The following is an 18,241-nucleotide window of genomic DNA, read 5'->3' on the forward strand; positions in this document are numbered from 1 at the left end:
GCTCTTTTGCACACCAGTATTTCTACTTACACATCATCATCTGCTCATCTATCACTCCAGTGTTAATTTGCTAAATTATAATTACTTCGCTACTATGGCCTATTTATTGCCTTACCACCTCACGCCATTTGCACACACTGTATATAGACTTTATTTTGTTTCTATTGTGTTATTGACTGTACGCTTGTTGATTCCATGTGTAACTCTGTGTTGTTGTGTCGCACTGCTTTGCTTTATCTTGGCCAGGTCGCAGTTGTAAATGAGAACTTGTTCTCAACTAGCTTACCTGGTTAAAATAAAGGTGAAATTTAAAATTTAAAAAATACGGGAAAATGTTGCACAATCCAGGTGTGGAAAGCTCTTAGAGACTTACCCAGAAAGACTCACAGCTGTAATCGCTGCCAAAGGTGATTCTAACATACTGACTCAGGGGGTTGAATACTTATTTAATCAAGATACTGTATATTAGTTTATTTTTCAAACCTTTACAAATGTTAAATTGTGTAGATCGTTGACAAAAAAAACCATCCATTTTAATCCCACTTTGTAACGCAACAAAATGTGGAAAAAGTCAAGGGGTGTGAATACTTTCTGAAGGCAGTATTTTATTAAATCATTTAAAAACACACTAACATATGATGTAATTCACAGTATACAGTAAAATAAAGGCCATTACAACTTAGTCAAATCAAACATAAATCTTACACAGCTGTCTTGCCATGCCATTCTTTGTCAAACTGATTTTCACCAAGATTAGGATAATAAATTCAAAAGCTACAATTGAAGAATTTCCATAAATCTTAAATATATTTTGAATAATTCTGTTCTTATGGTTTTATACTATAAAAACAACCAGTAGAGAATGACATGTCAAAAATATGGACAGGTGTAGTCTCATCAGAAGTCCTTGTGCTCCTTTTATATAGGTCTATGGTGCTCCTCCTCCTCCTCCTGACTCATGGCACTCGGACAGCCCTGGTCATGTCACCTAGTGTGGAGTGATGAGCAGTAGCTCTGGAGGCCTACTGAGAATGGCCTGTCCCAGACCCTGTCCTGTGGCCGTGCTGCTTTGGAGGAGAACACTCTCTATCCTGTGGATCCTGGCAGCGTGGAGGATCATCACAGGCTTCTGCTCTGCCAGCTCAGATGACAGCCTGCCAATACGCTCCTCCAGCTGTAAATGACGACAACACAAAGAGCATGAAATTAATCTGGAATGACCACAAAATAACAGGAAAAATTGTTGCATGATATGGCATGGTTATTATGTGCTTGACCTGTTGTAACTTTTGAATGTTCTTGTTTTCATAGCTGAAGATTTATGGCTCAAATGAAATGATACCTCCAGAGGAATGCGTGCTAAATCAAAGTCATCCATTTAGTTAAGTGGATAGGAAACACATGAAAAAAATATTGCTTCTTGTTTTCTTCAAGGACTGGTGAACAGCCGGTAAAACGTCAATTGTTTTTGTTTATAAATCGTTATTTGCTCTGCCATTGTGGTCGTCACTAGTTACCACAGCCACAAAGTCATGAACCCAGCATACTTCTAAAATGTCTCTTCTTAAAATGTGATTTTAAACCTAACCTTAACACCATTGCTAACCATATGACTAACCTTAAATTAAGACCAAAAAGCTAATTTTTGTTTTTATGAATTTATACAATATAGCCAATTTTGACATTGTGGCTGTGGTAACTAGTGGAAACCTTGTGGCCCTTGCATATACTGTACCAATGACCACAGCGTCTTCCCTTCAAGTCTTACCTGCTCCAACTCTTTGCGGATAGTGTTACTCTCCTCAGTTTCTCCCTCACTTCCACTCGTCTGCAGCCAGCTTCTCAACACTTCTTCAAGTCTTCGCCACGACCTACACACACACACACACACACACACTTAAATCCACCAGAATGTATAAATGAGATCTATCAGAAATGTTCATCACAGAGCTGTGAGTCCTTACTGAAGTAGCTTGCGGTCCTGTTGGAAGCGCAGCATGTCCAGACGGATGTTGAGCAGCTCTCTGGTCCAGGCTAAAGTGGGATCCACATTCTCCTCCTCAGTTAACACATCTTCTCCATCAGACTCTGGCTGTTGATGTAAGGTGGAGAACTCATTGGGGGGCAGTAGTGAGGTGTCACTTTCCCATGAGCCACTAGGCTGCCTCACCTAAAAAACAGATATTCTATAAAGAAATCTCATTGAAAACACAGTAAAATGACTTTACATGTGTTTTTGGAATATAGTAACTTACCTTAGTTTGAGTGTGGGTGGCCATGAATGAGGAAGGGGGCAGGAGTAAGTCCTGGCCTAGTGATTCATGATGTGGGGCCGTTGGGAAACTGAGATGGGGAGCTGGGTGTGCCCGTATGGGAGAGATGGGGATGGAGGCTGCAGCAGGGTAAAGGTTCGCTGTCACTGGGACCTTGGTTTGATGTGGAAGAGGACTGGGTCTTTGATGTAGAGGAGCTGTAGGTGGGAGCACCTCTTTGACCGGGGAGTCAAGCAGATCTCTAGGCCGCCGTGGCTGCAGTCTAGAAGCACGCACCGCCACCCTGCACACAGTTATAGAGCTGCTGTAAGACTGAGCATAAGAGACATAGTTTCCCAGGCACACATTAAGCCTTGTTCTGGACAAAAAAAGTTATTTGTATGGGGATTCTCTATTGAGCATTATTTTTAGTCCAGGACTCTTAATTGGTATCTGGAAAACCCTCCCATAATGTTTAGGGCCTGATGTTTGCATAGTAACTGTGCCCACTTACAGGTGGTTGAGGATGTCGTCTCCTGCTCTCTGCCCCACTATGCCACTCTGGGTATGTGTACGGCTGTGGGTGCGGCACTCTGGGTCAGGGCTGGGTAAACAGAAGGTCACACTCTTCTTGGGGGGCACTGCTGTCGCTCTAGGCGGTCTCGCCCTGTGTGGTCCACTCAGGGCCCGCTGTTTCCACTGCATGGCACAACGCAGCACCACCCTTTGGAGACGCCGCAAGCTCTGTAGATCACAGACAAGACGGACTTGATCCAGTTCCACACAGAGACACACAGACATTCAGGCAGGCAGGCAGACATACTATCAGATAATCAAACACAGCAAGTGCTCACACACACACCTGCTCCTGGCTGTGCAGTGCTATGTTGGTGCTGAAGCTGCCCATGTGAGCGGCGTGTGTGAGGACGTGTGCCACTCCTTCCCTCAGCAGCTGATCTCTATAGAACTGGGAAGCCTGGGCCAGCCTTTCCTGCTTTCTGTCCTGCTCTGTGACCCACAGCCTCCAGGCCTCCAGCACCTGGATCAGAACACACCAAGGGATCAGACGTCTCATTCAGTATGTCTGATGAGTCTTCACTCTTCTATGTTTCCACTATTCACCGGGGGGCGTCTCATTCATTATGTCTATAGAGTCTACTGTATGTTTTCACTTCCATTTCCTTTATTCTAGCTGTGGCCTGGATATCATCAATGAGAACTTTACACGCGCCAGCCTGGTCACAGATCTGATTGTGCAGTCTTGCGAACTCCAATGGTCATTGGCAAGACAGCACAAAAAGATCGGGACCCAGGCTATACATCCACAGGGTCAACAGTAGTCATGCAGGAGACAGAATTCCTCCACTACAGACAAACAGAGAGAGAGGGATAATATCTCCTGTGTTTTAAGTTGGGCTGAAAGCCAGCTGCCAGTGAAGTATGTGTGTCCAGGTATTACCTTGGCCTGGAGACTGAGGGACCAATGCCAGAGGGCCAGTTCTGTCTGCTCAGCCTCTCTCCTTCTGTGCTGCAGCTGTGCAGGCCAGGACCAGAGGAGAACAGCACACTTAGATAACAACCAGGAGTTCACCAAGACAATCAGAGGCTTACAGACTTACCATTGAAAGTTTATATAATAATCTGGCCTTTCTTTAAGACAGTAAACATCAGAAAATATTTTTTTCCAATTCCATCAATGTATTTAAAAGTGACTTGAACAAAAGTTCACGCAAATCTTGTCAAGGAGGCCTTTAATATTTGAAATAAGCATGTTAAAACAGGAATTCATGTTAAAACAGCAATAAGTTCACCACAATTTTCCAGTGTGCAAAGAAGAGCTGGCATGTCTTCTGTCTCAGCAGCAAGTGGCCTCTCCCTTTCATCACCTAGAGAAGGACCACATAAACAACACAATACTAACACAAACCTACCTAGGATCAGAAAGTATCAAATAGCACACTGCAGACTCACAGGACCAAATGCAGTATCCATCTACCTTGTAGCTCTGCTGATGCTGCTGGTACATAGTCCATGATCTGAATGTTCTGCAGAGAAGAGAGTGGTGGTGGAGCCTTATGGCTTTCTCCATGCCTATACTGTCCTCCACAACCTCTCTGCTTCGCTCCCTCCATCTCCTGAAAGTCGCCTCCTGCCGCACTGAGACATAAAAAATGATGGCAATAGACTTGACATGTCAATGGAGGCTTTATTCAATGTGCTGGGAGAATGATCTAACAGAAAATAGCATTGAATAATGAACAATTTGTCTCCAGCTGCTTCACTAAGAATTGGAGCCATGGTAAAGTATTTCTCTACCTTTATCCATGTGAGTCTGAGCCTTGCTCACTGCCTCTCTCTGCTGGTGACAGTTTGACACTGCACAATATGTGGCTTTCCTCCATCCCAACAGCACCTACAGGAAAATAAATTAGGCACATTTGTGGGTGAGCAGTAGTTATAGCCACGGAATCAGTCTTGGTAACATATGAAGCAGTAGATAGGTCTTACAGCAGCTCCAATACCTTAACCTGAACGCAGTGCTGGTAGTGGTTCTCTGCTGTCTTCTCTCTGCTGCTGGCTGCTGCCAACAGGGCTACATTCTCCTTCCACACACGCAGAATCCTCCTGGGAACACATAATACAAGTGTCAGTTAGAAATATTGCAAAATCAATATTACAAGTAAGAGATTGTGGATAAAGAGGTATATATAGAGACTGTGACTCTATTTAGGTTGATACCTGAGGAAGTGTTTCTGATGTTGACTGTAGCGCTCCTCTACATGCTCATAGACCTGCTGTCTTTGGAGGTGATGCTCCTACGGGTGATAGGCAAAGAGATTACAGCACGTACCACAGGATACACACAAACCAACAAAGCGGAGCCCATTCCGTGTGCACCAAGCAGGTCAGAAGATGCATGATGACCAAATTAAATGTTGCTGTGCCAGTTTACAAAGCACACCAATATAAGTGTAGACTTGTGTCATTTATTACAGTTAATGTGAGGTCTGCTGTACCTTCCAGGCCTGTAAAGTGTGTTTGAGAAGTCTGTGTTCATAGTAACTGTCCATCTGATCCAGCCTGCTGTTCTTCTCTGTTCTGTGCTGGACATACTGACACATCAGACAGACAGACAGACAGACAGAGACAGACAGACAGACACAATGTGGGATAATTACTCTGGACAAACCAAACATTACAGCATGGCTAATGGTAGATTATGTATGGCAAGATGCTGTACCTCACTCCAGCCACTCAGGGCGTGTCTCACACAACGCACATCACCATGTCGACCTGCCTGCTCCTCTCGTTTTCGCCTTATGAGAAACATACGAAAAAACACAAATATACAAACCAAACACACATATACATGAAGGACTAAGGCAAAATCTCAAAGGGTCTTCAATTGTCAATCAAATCCAGTTAAGAATAATCTCCTGTTAAGAAAGCTCATAATCTGTAATAGTTAGGACTGAAAACATCCTATATCATGTATACCGTATATGTCGTAGTACCTTTTAATGTGTATATCAAACAATATTTCTGTCATGTAATACTGTGTATAAAAGTACCATGCATGTAAAATATATGAATAATGTATATGTAAAAAAAAAATAGCTGTAAAAAAAAAAAAAACTTTTAAAAAAGGACCTTTGTCCTCCAGAGAGGGGGGTGGGGGATGGGCCCGCAAAAAAAATGAAGAATAACCTCACACTTGCCTACTTCTTTCTGAACAGGTTGGTCCCAAACAGTCAGCGTCAGGTCATTAAAGTAAAATACAATCAAAGTTGTAAGATATCATCGTGATCCTCGCTGATATTTCAGTGAACTGCCGGTGGTATAGTACCTGTCCCGGATCACAGTGACATTGTCCTTCCACTGGCTGAGTGTGTTGTGGACTAGAGTACGGCGGTACAGTGTGTCAGAGGCTCTCTGTTTCTCCCTCTCCTCCTGTTGTTGCCTCGCCCTCCGCTGCCAGTGGTCCCAGGCTCTCATCAAACACGACCTCTCCTCATGCAGCAAGGCCTAAAAGGCAAGACAGGTGGGCCCTCTTCGGCTATTTGTCTGTACCATGACGGTGTGTTGTATGTATATCTTTGAGTGGTATGTTTGTGTGCATGTATTGTGACTGTGTATTTTACCATCCTCTCAGCCAGTCTCTGCTCCTTCCTCTCCTCTGAACGTCCCCACCAGGTATAGAAGGCCCAAGTGTACTGATGCTGCCTACAGAGGGTTAGAGTGGGTCACACACTAACACAAACGTCATGCTCACAAATCTAACTGTATGTTGTTCATAATTATAAACTGGGTGGTTCGAGCCCTGAATGCTGATTGGGTGACAGCCATGGTATATCAGACCGTATACCACGGGTATGACAAAACATTTATTTTTACTGCTCTAATTACATTGGTAACCAGTTTATAATAGCAATAAGGCACCTTGGGGGTGTGGTACTCCAGGCACTCCGCTTTGCATCGTGCGTTAGGACAGCCCTTACCCGTGGTATATTGGCCATATACCCCCTCGGGCCTTATTGCTTAAATGTAGCCCAGGGGCCTTAGTCACATTGGGGGGAATTCAGACCTGAGTTAAACTTAATTCTCTCTACAGGTATTCTGACCTTAGAAAGCGCTGTCCATTTTGTTGTGTTAGGCTTTGAAACAACATCCACAACAACCACGTTTTACACTGTTTCAGCCTGCTGTTGAACTTCTTTCTTCAATTTGATCATCACAGTGAGGTGAGTTTTAAAAGTACTATAGGCCTACTGTTCTGATGTGATTTCCAAAGGCATTTGTATTGATGTCAGAGTGGTTAGAGGGACAATAGAGCCCAAGGTCCCAGGCCATTAGGACCTGATGGAGGGACAATAGAGCCCTGAGTATCAGGCCATTAGGACCCGATGACGGGACAATAAAGCCCTGAGTACCAGGCCATTAGGACCTGATGGAGGGACAATAGAGCCCTTAGTACCAGGCCATTAGGACCTGATGACGGGACAATAGAGCCCTGAGTACCAGGCCATTAGGACCTGATGGAGGGACAATAAAGCCCTGAGTACCAGGCCATTAGGACCTAATGGAGGGACAATAGAGCCCTGAGTACCAGGCCATTAGGACCCCGTGGTAGTTAGCAAGTATGCTACCAAAGCATGTCCAGAGTGCATTAAAGGAGATTACCGTGACACAGCGGTCACATGGAATTTTACTGTGGCCATGACTCATGACTGCCTGTGTGGTGGTAATATGGTCACCGCAACAGCCCTAGGTCTAGCGAACCTGTCGGTTCCAAGTGGAAAAACATCTAGGCCTACATTCCTTTTTCAGATAGAAATAACAGCATTCTCCATGCACTGTCATTTATTAATTAATAAGAGCTATTGATACTTAGGTGCCCATAGAATATGTATGCCTATTTTCACAATTCTATATGTATTGTGATTTGATACTGCGATTTTATTGCGAGTTGATGCTCCAAACATATTGCTCTGTATGTTTGCTGCAGAGGCACAAGAGAGAGCATAAAAAATAGTTTTTATCAGTCATGGGAATAAAGGTGCTGAAAACATGTTGGCTCAATATTTAAAAAGAAAATGGAGAACAAGCTATAGGATGGAAAATACCAGAGTTTTGGAGCTGGTACAGCTGATTAGCGCTAGCTACAGCAACCACCAACAAAAAAATTAATATATATCAAGATATGTAACTGTTTAAATGTTTTCCCCCATCACTATTGATAAGAGCTAGGTAAATGAGTAATATGTTTGGGGAGGGGACTGTACATAAAAATAGCAATTGTTTGAGGATTTTTCCTTCTGATTGCTGGAGACTAATGTGAAACCAGTCATGGAAGCAAACTGAAAAGCATAATAACATGACAGGCATTTCCGCCCCTTTCCCACAGTGAAGTATAAAATGCTGTGACTTTATGCATAATTTCAATAGTATGGCCTAAGCATTGCACAATGACAGTCGCACTCTCTAATGTTTTAATTATATGCCTCAACTTTCTGTTTCCTACTATTCTATCATGTTAAATATTAGCCACTATCAGTATTGACCGGCAGTTGGCCACACATATTCAAATGCCGATTTACTGTTCCCTTCAGTTGGTACAGTTCGTATCATTCCATTACATTGTTTCATTTACCTTATTTGCTTCCTCTGTAAACACTGCCACGTCCGTGTGGTTGTTGCTGAAGAACACTAATAATATTTGATCATATTTAAAGTAAAAAAAATGTTGGCTAATTAAATCATTATGGAGCACAGCCCAAGCCATAACAGTTTGAACCTGACGCATGGTGCAATGCTTGGCCGTGTCATCACACAGTTCCATGGTCAGCGCGGGCAACAGGCCAGGGTATACTACTACTGTACACTGTTCTCCCTATTATAATTCTATGTACATTCATCTTCCAACATTACCATGGGTTGAAGAACTGAATGTGGCGTTTTTATATTTTGTGCCTGAAGGCTCTCCAAACCCTATTTTTCCATTAAGTAGCCTAGGGTCCATAAAAACTTCCTTAATCATAGATATTGTGTTCTAAAACTGAGATAAATATGCATATGTTCTAATAACTATCTTTCATCTCCATTCTGAACGCATTCTAATGTTGTGCCAATCAAATTCAAATGAAAGTTACCAGTATAAAAAGGGATTGCTTTAGAGAAATGAACAGAAAAACCAATTGAAGAAACACTCCTGATCAAATTGGTATGCCACCCAGTGTGAGTTTTCTAGGGTTGATTTAAATGTATTCAATGCGTGCAAGAGAGCAACAACAAAACGCGTAAAAACGGCATACATTTCCTAAGTCTAAATCGGCCACAAAGCATCTTACAGTAGTAGTGCTGATCTAGGATCAGACAAGTGACACCTGATCCTAGATCATCACTAGGTCAGAAACAGGATGGAACTCACTGATTATGGAGTTGTGCCAGCTCTGTCCTCTCCCTATGCTGTCTCCTCTGGCAGGTAAACTCAACCCATGAGTCAAGACACTGTGGAAAGATGTGGTCAGCAAACCAGGCCTCAGCACGACGCTCCAGCCCCTAAAACCACACACAGTCCACACAATGCCAATGAGTGGAATGTAAGAGGGTGTATGTGTGTGTGCACATGTGTACGGGTGGGTGTACCTGCATGTGTCTGTGTTCAACAAGCTGCTCTCTCCAGTGGCGCAAGCAATTGCTCTGCAGTGAAGTGCTGTCAAAAGATGGCATTAATGAGATCAGAAAAACATGTATCATAGAAATAGCATTACTAATATGAGAAAGTGTATCATCAATTCATAACTGTGTGTGTGTGTGTGTGTGTGTGTGTGTGTGTGTGTGTGTGTGTGTGTATCTATGTATGTGTGTGTGTGTGATGTATGTGTATGTATGTATATGTGTGTGTACCTGTAGTGGGTCAGTGCCATCTGCATCTGCATCTGAAGTCCCTGATCTTCAGCTTCCTCAAGACGTTGCTGCCAGAGTCTCCAATATCTGCATGTTACCTACAGAAAACACACACAGAAATGTTGTTTGAAAAACATGAATTGGGTGTCATACTTACTCTGTACTGTTAGAACAATTGTAATGATACTAATGCTGGGTGACTTCATGGATATTAGCTACAGTATAATAACAGTTACAGTGTGATGATGATGCTGGACAGCGATGTTCTTGTTGAGACGATAAGTTTTGCTCCGAGTGACATTGAGGGTCAGACTTCTCAATCCAGTGTGCTGTAGTAGACAGACCAAGTTGGAGTGAGAGAATTAAGGAATACTCTATGGCAGTGGTTCCCAACTCCAGTTCTCAAGTACACCCAACAGTACATATTTTTATTGTAGCCCCGGACATGCACATCTGATTCAACTTGTCAACTAATCATCAAGCCCTCAATGAGTTGAATGAGGTGTGTTTGTTCAGGGCTACAATGAAACGGTGTACTGTTGGGAGTACTGGAGGACCAGGGTTGGGAAACACTGCTCTATGGTACAGTAACCAGTCTCTATGGATGTCCATAAACATTCATCAGATCAGTGCTCCTCCATCTTACCAGTAGATGGCGGTGTTGGTGTTGACTTGCAGCCTGGTCTCTTTCAGACTCCTGCATGCACATCCTCCTGTCTGCACAGGAGCTCAGGAAATGTTCAAATAAATTCAGAGAAGTATGATGTTGCAGTAGATGAGAAAAGTCGAGAATTGCCTTATGCTGTTCTTGCAGTAGTGTGTGACTCCACACCAGGCCCTGGTGTTTTACAATGAGTGTGTGTGTAGTAGGATACATTGTCTCCAGCGCTCCAGTGCCCTGCGCTGTGTGCTGCGTTGTGCCAGTCTATAAGAAGCCTGCCCTCTGTCCACCTCTCTCTGTCTGCGCTGTAGTCCACTTTTCCACACAAACCAATACCTCCTGACCAACTGGAGTTGCCAGGCTCGCACCGCAACATCTGAAACACAGGAGGTAAACAATTATATAAGAATAATGACAACAGAAGTAGTGTTTTTCACTGGAAGTTCTCGAAGATTTGAGAGTTTGGTGTTTGTTTTTGAGACCATCTAAAATGATCAAAATTTGTCAATATACGGTATGTTTCTGAAAAAGTGTGAGTTTAATCCTAGACCATGAATGTCCTATGATTGTGACAGAAGACCAACAGCACATATGATAAAGAGATTAATAGAAGATGGGACCTTGTGGTTTCCTCTTAGTTTGGCGGAGGTGAACATAGCTGATCCAGCCACAAAGCGCCTTTCTTTGCATCCCATGAATGTAGTGCAGTGAAGACTTGGACTCCCTCTCTCTCCAACTACAGGCAAGCATGTACACTTCTCTCCACTGAAGCCATGCCTAAGACACAACAAACATACATGTTCAAATCCTTAAGAGTCTGTTGACGCACCCATGCGGCAATCTAAGTAATTTAATTGAAAAAATCCCCATCAAAATCCGTCAGTTTAAACTAGAGATGTACGTTTTTTTGCATGGGCTGCATCTCAATCCACTGCATCCGCCTCTGTCGGCCTTCCGCATCTGTGTTGGAAGGTGGCCGAGCTACAGCGGTGATTGTCAGACCATGAGACATCCTGAAAATCGGTCTTCTCACAAAAATAGTTTGGCCTAGAAACTATTTGGACCACTCTATGGAAAGCGGAGACTAACAATGGCGTTCTCCATTTTGCTCTACGACCTCCACGTGACTTGTCTGAAGGTAAGCCATACAAATTAATGGAAGTATGGAGATTTGAGTTTGTGCCAACAAAAATAAAGGGTTAAATATGTGCCAAAAAAATGAATATTGCCTTAGCTTTCTTATATGGCCTAGATATAGGACGGACACTTCAAAACCTTGTTTCTTATTATTAAATTTTTTACTGTCTTTGCCATTTTTGAATGTGTTATTCAATGCGTTTCTATGGGTTATAGTTATAAAGGCCAAATTTGATATTTTATCAAATAATTTAACATATTCTTTTAATACCTAAAGGGGTCCTAAAATTCCAAATGAAATAGCTAAATGATCCATGGTATGACCATCTTAAAACAATTCCCCCCCACCCCGGCTTAAATGTTAGTCCAATAAAATGTAACATTTTAATTCACCAACACCTGGGGAATGGTACAGATATGTGTGGGATGTATAAGATGTGCTCTACTCACTCTGCCCTGTAGCATCAGAGCCCAGTGCTGCAGTGCTTGGTCCTCCATAACACAGGCATCATATCTCCTCTGCAGCCCAGTCTGCCACACAGTCCACATCCAACTGTATTGGGGGGAACACACATAAGCATTAACACAGGCTGACCCCTCCCCTTTCACTTACATTTAATCAAATGGTCAATCATATATAAATCCGTCACGCAATGACTGTGTATGCCGGAAGTTCACTAACCTCCGAGTGACTTAGTCAGTGTATTGTTCCTGATTCAAAGTAATCCAAAAATAAATAAACAAAATAGCATTTATCAGTCATAATGCCTCACCGTAGAGCTGTGAGTTTCCGGAACTGAAGAGCAGATTCTTGCATCCTGTGTTTCATCCTCCTCATCTCGATGTATACTTCCCAGCTGTCCCAGGCCACACGCTGACACCACCTCTCAGCTGGCATACAGGAGAAACTCTAATTACTGCTGTGACTCATAACATGCCCTGCCAGCCACTACTGCTGGGGTCTATCATTTTCCAGAGGGAGACATTCACCTAGATTAATACCAAAACCACACAAGCCAGTCCATACCAAAACATGTTGCTTTTTGGAATATCCTCCTCTCCTCCTTCTGTAAAGACACAAACCTCTGCCAGCCATGGAACACCTGGTTATACAGATAATACCTACAACACAGGAAAGACAGCATCATCAGTTTCCACATTGGCCAAACTATTGTTGGCTGCCATACAGCGCCTTCGGATAGTATTCATACCCCTTGACTAGGGAGGTTGCAGTGCCACACAGGCAGTCATGACCTCAGTAAAATTCCATGTAACTATTGAGTCAAGGTAAGCTCCTTTTATGTACTCTGGACTTGCTTTGGTACTACCCAACTTGCTAACGACCATCAGGTCCTATTGGCCTGGTACTCAGGGCTCTATTGTCCCTCTAACATTGATGCAAAAATCACATCAAACACTTCTCATCAAAACAGTAGACCTATCATACTTTTAAAACTCACCTCACTATGATGATCAATTTGAAGAAAGAAATTCAACAACAGGTTGAAACAGTGTAAAACATGGTTGTTGTGGATGTTGTTTCAAAGCCTAATAAAAAAAAAATGGACAGCGCTTTCTAAGGTAATGATTAATTCAAAACACCCATAGGCATATTAGATCTTTTGCATATGCATAGGCTTATGAGCCCAAGCCCCCCCCCCCCCCCCCCTCCAAAACAGAAATAAAAATTATGATTGTTCCATTATACAATACATAGCCTACCACATATTACACATGGCAGAAAAACATAAAACAAAACTGATTTAAGACGTCTTTGGTACATAATTGGTCTAGCCTTTGAGTGTGGACTGTATTATTATGCATACTGGATGGACTGGTTACCTTATGCTACGCTCCAACATTTTTATCCATGAGTCTGGGAGAGAACGTATAGCCCTAGGCGGTGCCAACAGGTTCATTGATTGTGCAGGGCGACTTACAGTTAGTCTACAATTAGTGAATTTGTATTTTGAATAGCCTAGTAATAGGGATTTTATTATATTTTCATAATTAATTGGGTGACACATTACCTTTAGCTATACAGAATATAGAATCCTCTCTCCTTCATTCCTTTCTCGAGCGTACAGACGGGCTGTCAACAGTTTAGTGAAATATGTTTTGTTGCAAAAACATGTTACTAACGATGTTCCCAAACAGATTTCACTTGGTTTCCCAAATTAAGCACTGGGTAGCTGTAGGAACAAGGTTGAAGAGGCCATGGCAAACAGAGTTTGGGCGGAGTATCACCTGTCAGGCAGCGAGAGCATGCTCCTCGAACAGTGGTTGATACATGGAGTGAAATAAGTGTTGTTATATTTCTCAGCTGCTCATATTAAGCACATGCTCCCGCTATAAAACCCAAGTAGCCTACAAAACGGACAGGTGGGAAAGCGCGCGGCTTCCATTTGCTATTTGAGTGCATTCAAATTACATGTATTTTTTCCCCTGCCCCTTTGATAATGGGCTATTCTAAATCAGAACAAATTTCATGACTGCCACAGCCCTACACTTTTCCACATTGTGTTGTGTTACAGCCTGAATTCAAATGGATTTTAAAAAACTCACCCATACACACACAATTCCCCATAATGACAAAGTGAAAACATGTTACATGTTTATAGAAATGTTTGCTAATTTGTTGAAAATGAAATACAGAAATGTCTCATTTACATAAGTATTCACACTCCTTTTCTATGACATGCCAAATTGAGCTCAGTGCATCCAATTTCCTTTGATCATCCTTGAGATATACGGGTGAAGGAGTCAACCTGTGGCCAATTCAATTGTTTGGACATGATTTAGAAAGAAACACACATGTCTATATAAGGTACCACAGTTGTCAGAACAGAAACTATACCATGAAGTCCAAGGAACTGTCCATAGATCTCCGAGATAGAATTGTGATGTGGCATATCTGGGGAAGGGTATAAAACATTTTGAGTGTTGAAAGTTTACAATCGCACAGTGGTTTCCATTGTTACGGAATTAAAAAAAGATGGAACTACCTAGACTCTGCCTAGAGCTGGCTGTAAAACCAAACTGAGCAACCGGGCAAGAAGGACCTTGGTCAGGGAGGTGACCAAGAACCCAATGACGGAACTTCAGAGTTCCTTGGCTGAGATGGGAGAACCTGCTAGAAGGACAACAGTCTCTACAGCACTTCACCAATCTGGGCTTTATGGGAGCGTGGCCAGACGGGAGCCACTCCTGAGGAAAAGGGAAGGGCTTGCACACCTGTAGTTTGCAAAAAGGCTCATGAAAGACTCAGATCATAAGGCAAAATATTCTGTGGTTTGATGAGACAAAAAGTTTACTATTTGGCCTGAATGCAAAGTGCTATGTCTGGAGAAAACCAGGCACAGCCCATCACCCGTCTAACATCATTCCTACTGTTAAGCATGGTGGTGGCAGCATCATGCTATGGGGATACTTTTCAGTGGCAGGGACTGTGAGACTAAAGATAGAGGGAACAATGAATTCCAAATACAGGCACATCCTTGATGAGAAACTGCTAAAGAGTACAAATGACCATAGACTGGGGCAAAGATTTACATTTCAACAAGACAATGACCCCAAGCATGCAGCCAAAGCAATGCTGGAATGGCTTCACAACAAGAATGTTAAAGTCCTTGAGTGGCCCAGAATTGAATTGCATTGAAAATCTGTGGAAAGACATGACGATTGCTGTTCACCACCGCTCTCCATCTACCTTAACAGAGCTTGAGAATCTGCAAGGAAGACTGGGATACAATCCCCAAATCCAGATGTGCAAAGCTGACAGACATACCAAAGACGACTCAAAGCTGTAATCACTACCAAAGGTGCTTCTACAAAGTATTGACTCGTGGTGTGAATATTTATGTAAATGAGTTCAGTATTTAATTTTCACTAAATTTGCAAAAAATTCTAAAAGCATATTTTTAAGGTTGTCATTATGGGGTATTGTGTGTAGATGTGTGAGAATAATTTTTTTTATCCATTTTGAATTCAGTCTAGCACAACAAAATGTGGAATAAGTCAAGGGGTGTGAATACTTTCTGAACACACTGTACATCCCAGCAGGCAAAGCTGGTTGCAATGACGTCATTACAACCAGATTTTAAGGTTGCAATAACGTAATTTCAACCAACAGACTTTGTCCGTAAGTACTGATGGGCATGTATTGTCACCCCACAACTGAGCAGCAGCGGTTAGAGACAGACACTGACCTGTAATGGCACTCGGCCCTCACTGTGAGGCTCCACTCCCTCCTGGCTGTCCACCACTCATTCTTCCAGCCCCCCTGAGCCCGCTGTAGCACCACTCTGCGATGGTGAGACCTAGAGATTGGAGAAGGTAATAATCTTCCAGTTAGAGAATTCAGGCTACACACAGTAGATATATTCACAGCATCAGTGCCTGACTTGGGCAGGAGCTCACCAGAGCGGAGTACCAGCACCTTAAATGTTCTACAGCTTAAGCTCCTGTTCCTCTTATAGAATATTAGCTAAAAAGTATTTTGGCGCTCCTGCACCTAATTGTAAACAGTACATCCACCCAAAATGAGTACCAACAACTATTTCAGTCCAAGTCAAGTACTGCATAGCATCAAGAGCTTTACTAATGTTATTTTCCCACTATTTGACATTGTAATCCATTAAATTCAAGCAGTGATGTAATCTGGCTATTCCTCCACAGGACTGAGAAAGTGCACCTGGCTTTGTAAGGATGAACACGTCCAAAGGTCTTCTGCATCCATAGTTTGAGAAACTTCCGTGCAAGGTGCCTAGAAGACAGAGTTTGATCTCAGGGATGGACAACTCGAGTCATGGAAGGGCGTTGTGTGTGCAGGCTTTTATTCCAGCCCAGCACTAAACATACCTTAAATATACAGTGGGGAGAACAAGTATTTGATACACTGACGATTTTGCAGGTTTTCCTACTTACAAAGCATGTAGAGGTCTGTAATTTTTATCATAGGTACACTTCAACTGTGAGAGACGGAATCTAAAACAAAAATCCAGAAAATCACATTGTATGATTTTTAAGTAATTAATTTGCATTTTATTGCATGACATAAGTATTTGATACATCATAAAAGCAGAACTTAATATTTGGTACAGAAACCTTTGTTTGCAATTACAGAGATCATATGTTTCCTGTAGTTCTTGACCAGGTTTGCACACACTGCAGCAGGGGTTTTGGCCCACTCCTCCATACAGACAATAAAAATTACAGACCTCTACATGCTTTGTAAGTAGGAAAACCTGCAAAATCGGCAGTGTATCAAATACTTGTTCTCCCCACTGTACTTTACAAAAATATAAACTTAAGGTGCAACAATTTCAACGATTTTAGTGAGTTACAGTTCATATAAGAAAATCAGTCAATTTAAATTAATTAATTAGGCCCCAATTTATGGATTTCACATTTACGGGCAGGGGCGCAACCATTGGTGGGCATAGGTCCACCCACTTGGGCGCCAGGCCCATCCACTGGGAAGCCAGGCCCAGTCAAGACAGAAATACTCCTCAGTTTTAGCAGCTGCCCAGGTGACTGGTCTCAGACAATCCCGCAGGTGAAGACACTGGATGTGGAGGTCCTGGGCTGGTGTAGTTACACATGGTCTGCAATTGTGAGGCCGGTTGTTCCTGCAGTCAGCATGCCAATTGCACGCTCCCTCAAAACATCTGTGGCATTGTGTTGTGACACAAAACTGCACATTTTAGAGTGGCCTTTTATTATTTCCAACACAAGGTGCACCTGTGTAATGATCATGCTATTTTAACAGCTTCCTGTCAGGTGGATGGATTATCTTGGCAAAGGAAAAATATTCACTAACAGGGATGTAAACAAACTTGTGCACAACATTTTTGAGAAATAAGCTTTTTGTGTGTATGAAAAATTTCAAGAAACTTTTATTTCAGCTCATGAAACATGGGACCAACACTTTACATTTTGTGTTTATATTTTTGCTCAGTATAATCAGATGTGTTAGTGCTGGGATTAAACAAAAGTCAACACAGACTAACGTTATAGCCTTCAAGTTCTAGTCATGGTCGATTGAATAATTACATCTGGCCAATTGGTTTATTTGAGGGGCTACTTCTCACCTTATTCTCAACTCCTTGAGTCTTCCACCTCGGTTCCAGGTGTATCCGACTTTATAACAAGATATAACATTGCGTGAAGTTATTTTTGCACCAGTTATATTTGACTTTTGGGTTCCTCTACCTCTGGAAGTCATTGCCACAACAGTTGTCGAGTTAACCACCTGAGAAAGCTAGCTACTACCACTGACCGTCAATCAGAAGATTGGAAACTTCTTCAACTTCGTTAGCTGAACACACTGGCATTCTCTTCATATGAATAACGTACCATGCATGACATTTTCTTCATTCCCTAACCAGTCTCAAGTCGACAACGCAAATTGAACCGTTACAACCGCCATAGAAAACGCAAACAGTGTTTTGTTCAGTGAGGTATATGAACGGTTTTGTTTGTTAAATCCAACTGTCGCGCATACATTTTTCCACGGTGAATAGGAGGAAATAACTAAGTACTTCCGGGTAACGAATCTGTGGGAATGCAAAATAGCAGTCCCGTCCTCTATACGTAGTAAATTAATAATTAGGTCGAAAATTATTGAACATTTGCAAAATTATAGTTATCATACAAAGAATAATGAAAAGTATTTCTATAAGATATTATTTATTTTATTTTACCGTTATTTTACCAGGTAAGTTGACTGAGAACACGTTCTCATTTGCAGCAACGACCTGGGGAATAGTTACAGGGGAGAGGA

At 42.3% G+C, this 18,241-nt stretch overlaps 1 protein-coding gene across 6 annotated transcripts; it reads right to left on the reverse strand.

The window, feature by feature from the left end:
* Window positions 1-578: 578 nt before the first annotated feature.
* Window positions 579-17,985, reverse strand: sfi1 (SFI1 centrin binding protein). Of its 6 annotated transcripts, none has more exons than XM_071336082.1 (29): window positions 17,550-17,985; window positions 16,151-16,222; window positions 15,666-15,776; window positions 12,485-12,579; window positions 12,231-12,348; window positions 11,908-12,010; window positions 10,941-11,097; window positions 10,535-10,696; window positions 10,306-10,376; window positions 9,896-9,988; window positions 9,660-9,757; window positions 9,399-9,465; window positions 9,181-9,260; window positions 6,395-6,476; window positions 6,100-6,278; window positions 5,494-5,569; window positions 5,270-5,365; window positions 4,992-5,068; window positions 4,775-4,877; window positions 4,569-4,665; window positions 4,249-4,409; window positions 4,064-4,138; window positions 3,712-3,786; window positions 3,115-3,291; window positions 2,767-2,996; window positions 2,256-2,556; window positions 1,965-2,170; window positions 1,769-1,871; window positions 579-1,174 (listed from the first exon to the last, which is right to left on the reverse strand). In XM_071336082.1, exons 1-29 carry the CDS (start codon window positions 17,681-17,683, stop codon window positions 989-991), a joined length of 3,585 nt encoding a protein of 1,194 aa, XP_071192183.1. In that variant the 5' UTR covers window positions 17,684-17,985; the 3' UTR covers window positions 579-988. The 6 variants fall into 6 exon arrangements, with proteins under 6 accessions (XP_071192183.1, XP_071192182.1, XP_071192185.1 ...); XM_071336081.1 differs by having other exon boundaries at window positions 4,775-4,874; window positions 9,181-9,311; XM_071336084.1 differs by having other exon boundaries at window positions 1,965-2,092; window positions 9,181-9,311.
* Window positions 17,986-18,241: the final 256 nt, after the last annotated feature.

The sequence above is a fragment of the Salvelinus alpinus genome, chromosome 12 (genome assembly GCF_045679555.1).
Source record: "Salvelinus alpinus chromosome 12, SLU_Salpinus.1, whole genome shotgun sequence".
NCBI lineage: Eukaryota > Metazoa > Chordata > Actinopteri > Salmoniformes > Salmonidae > Salvelinus > Salvelinus alpinus.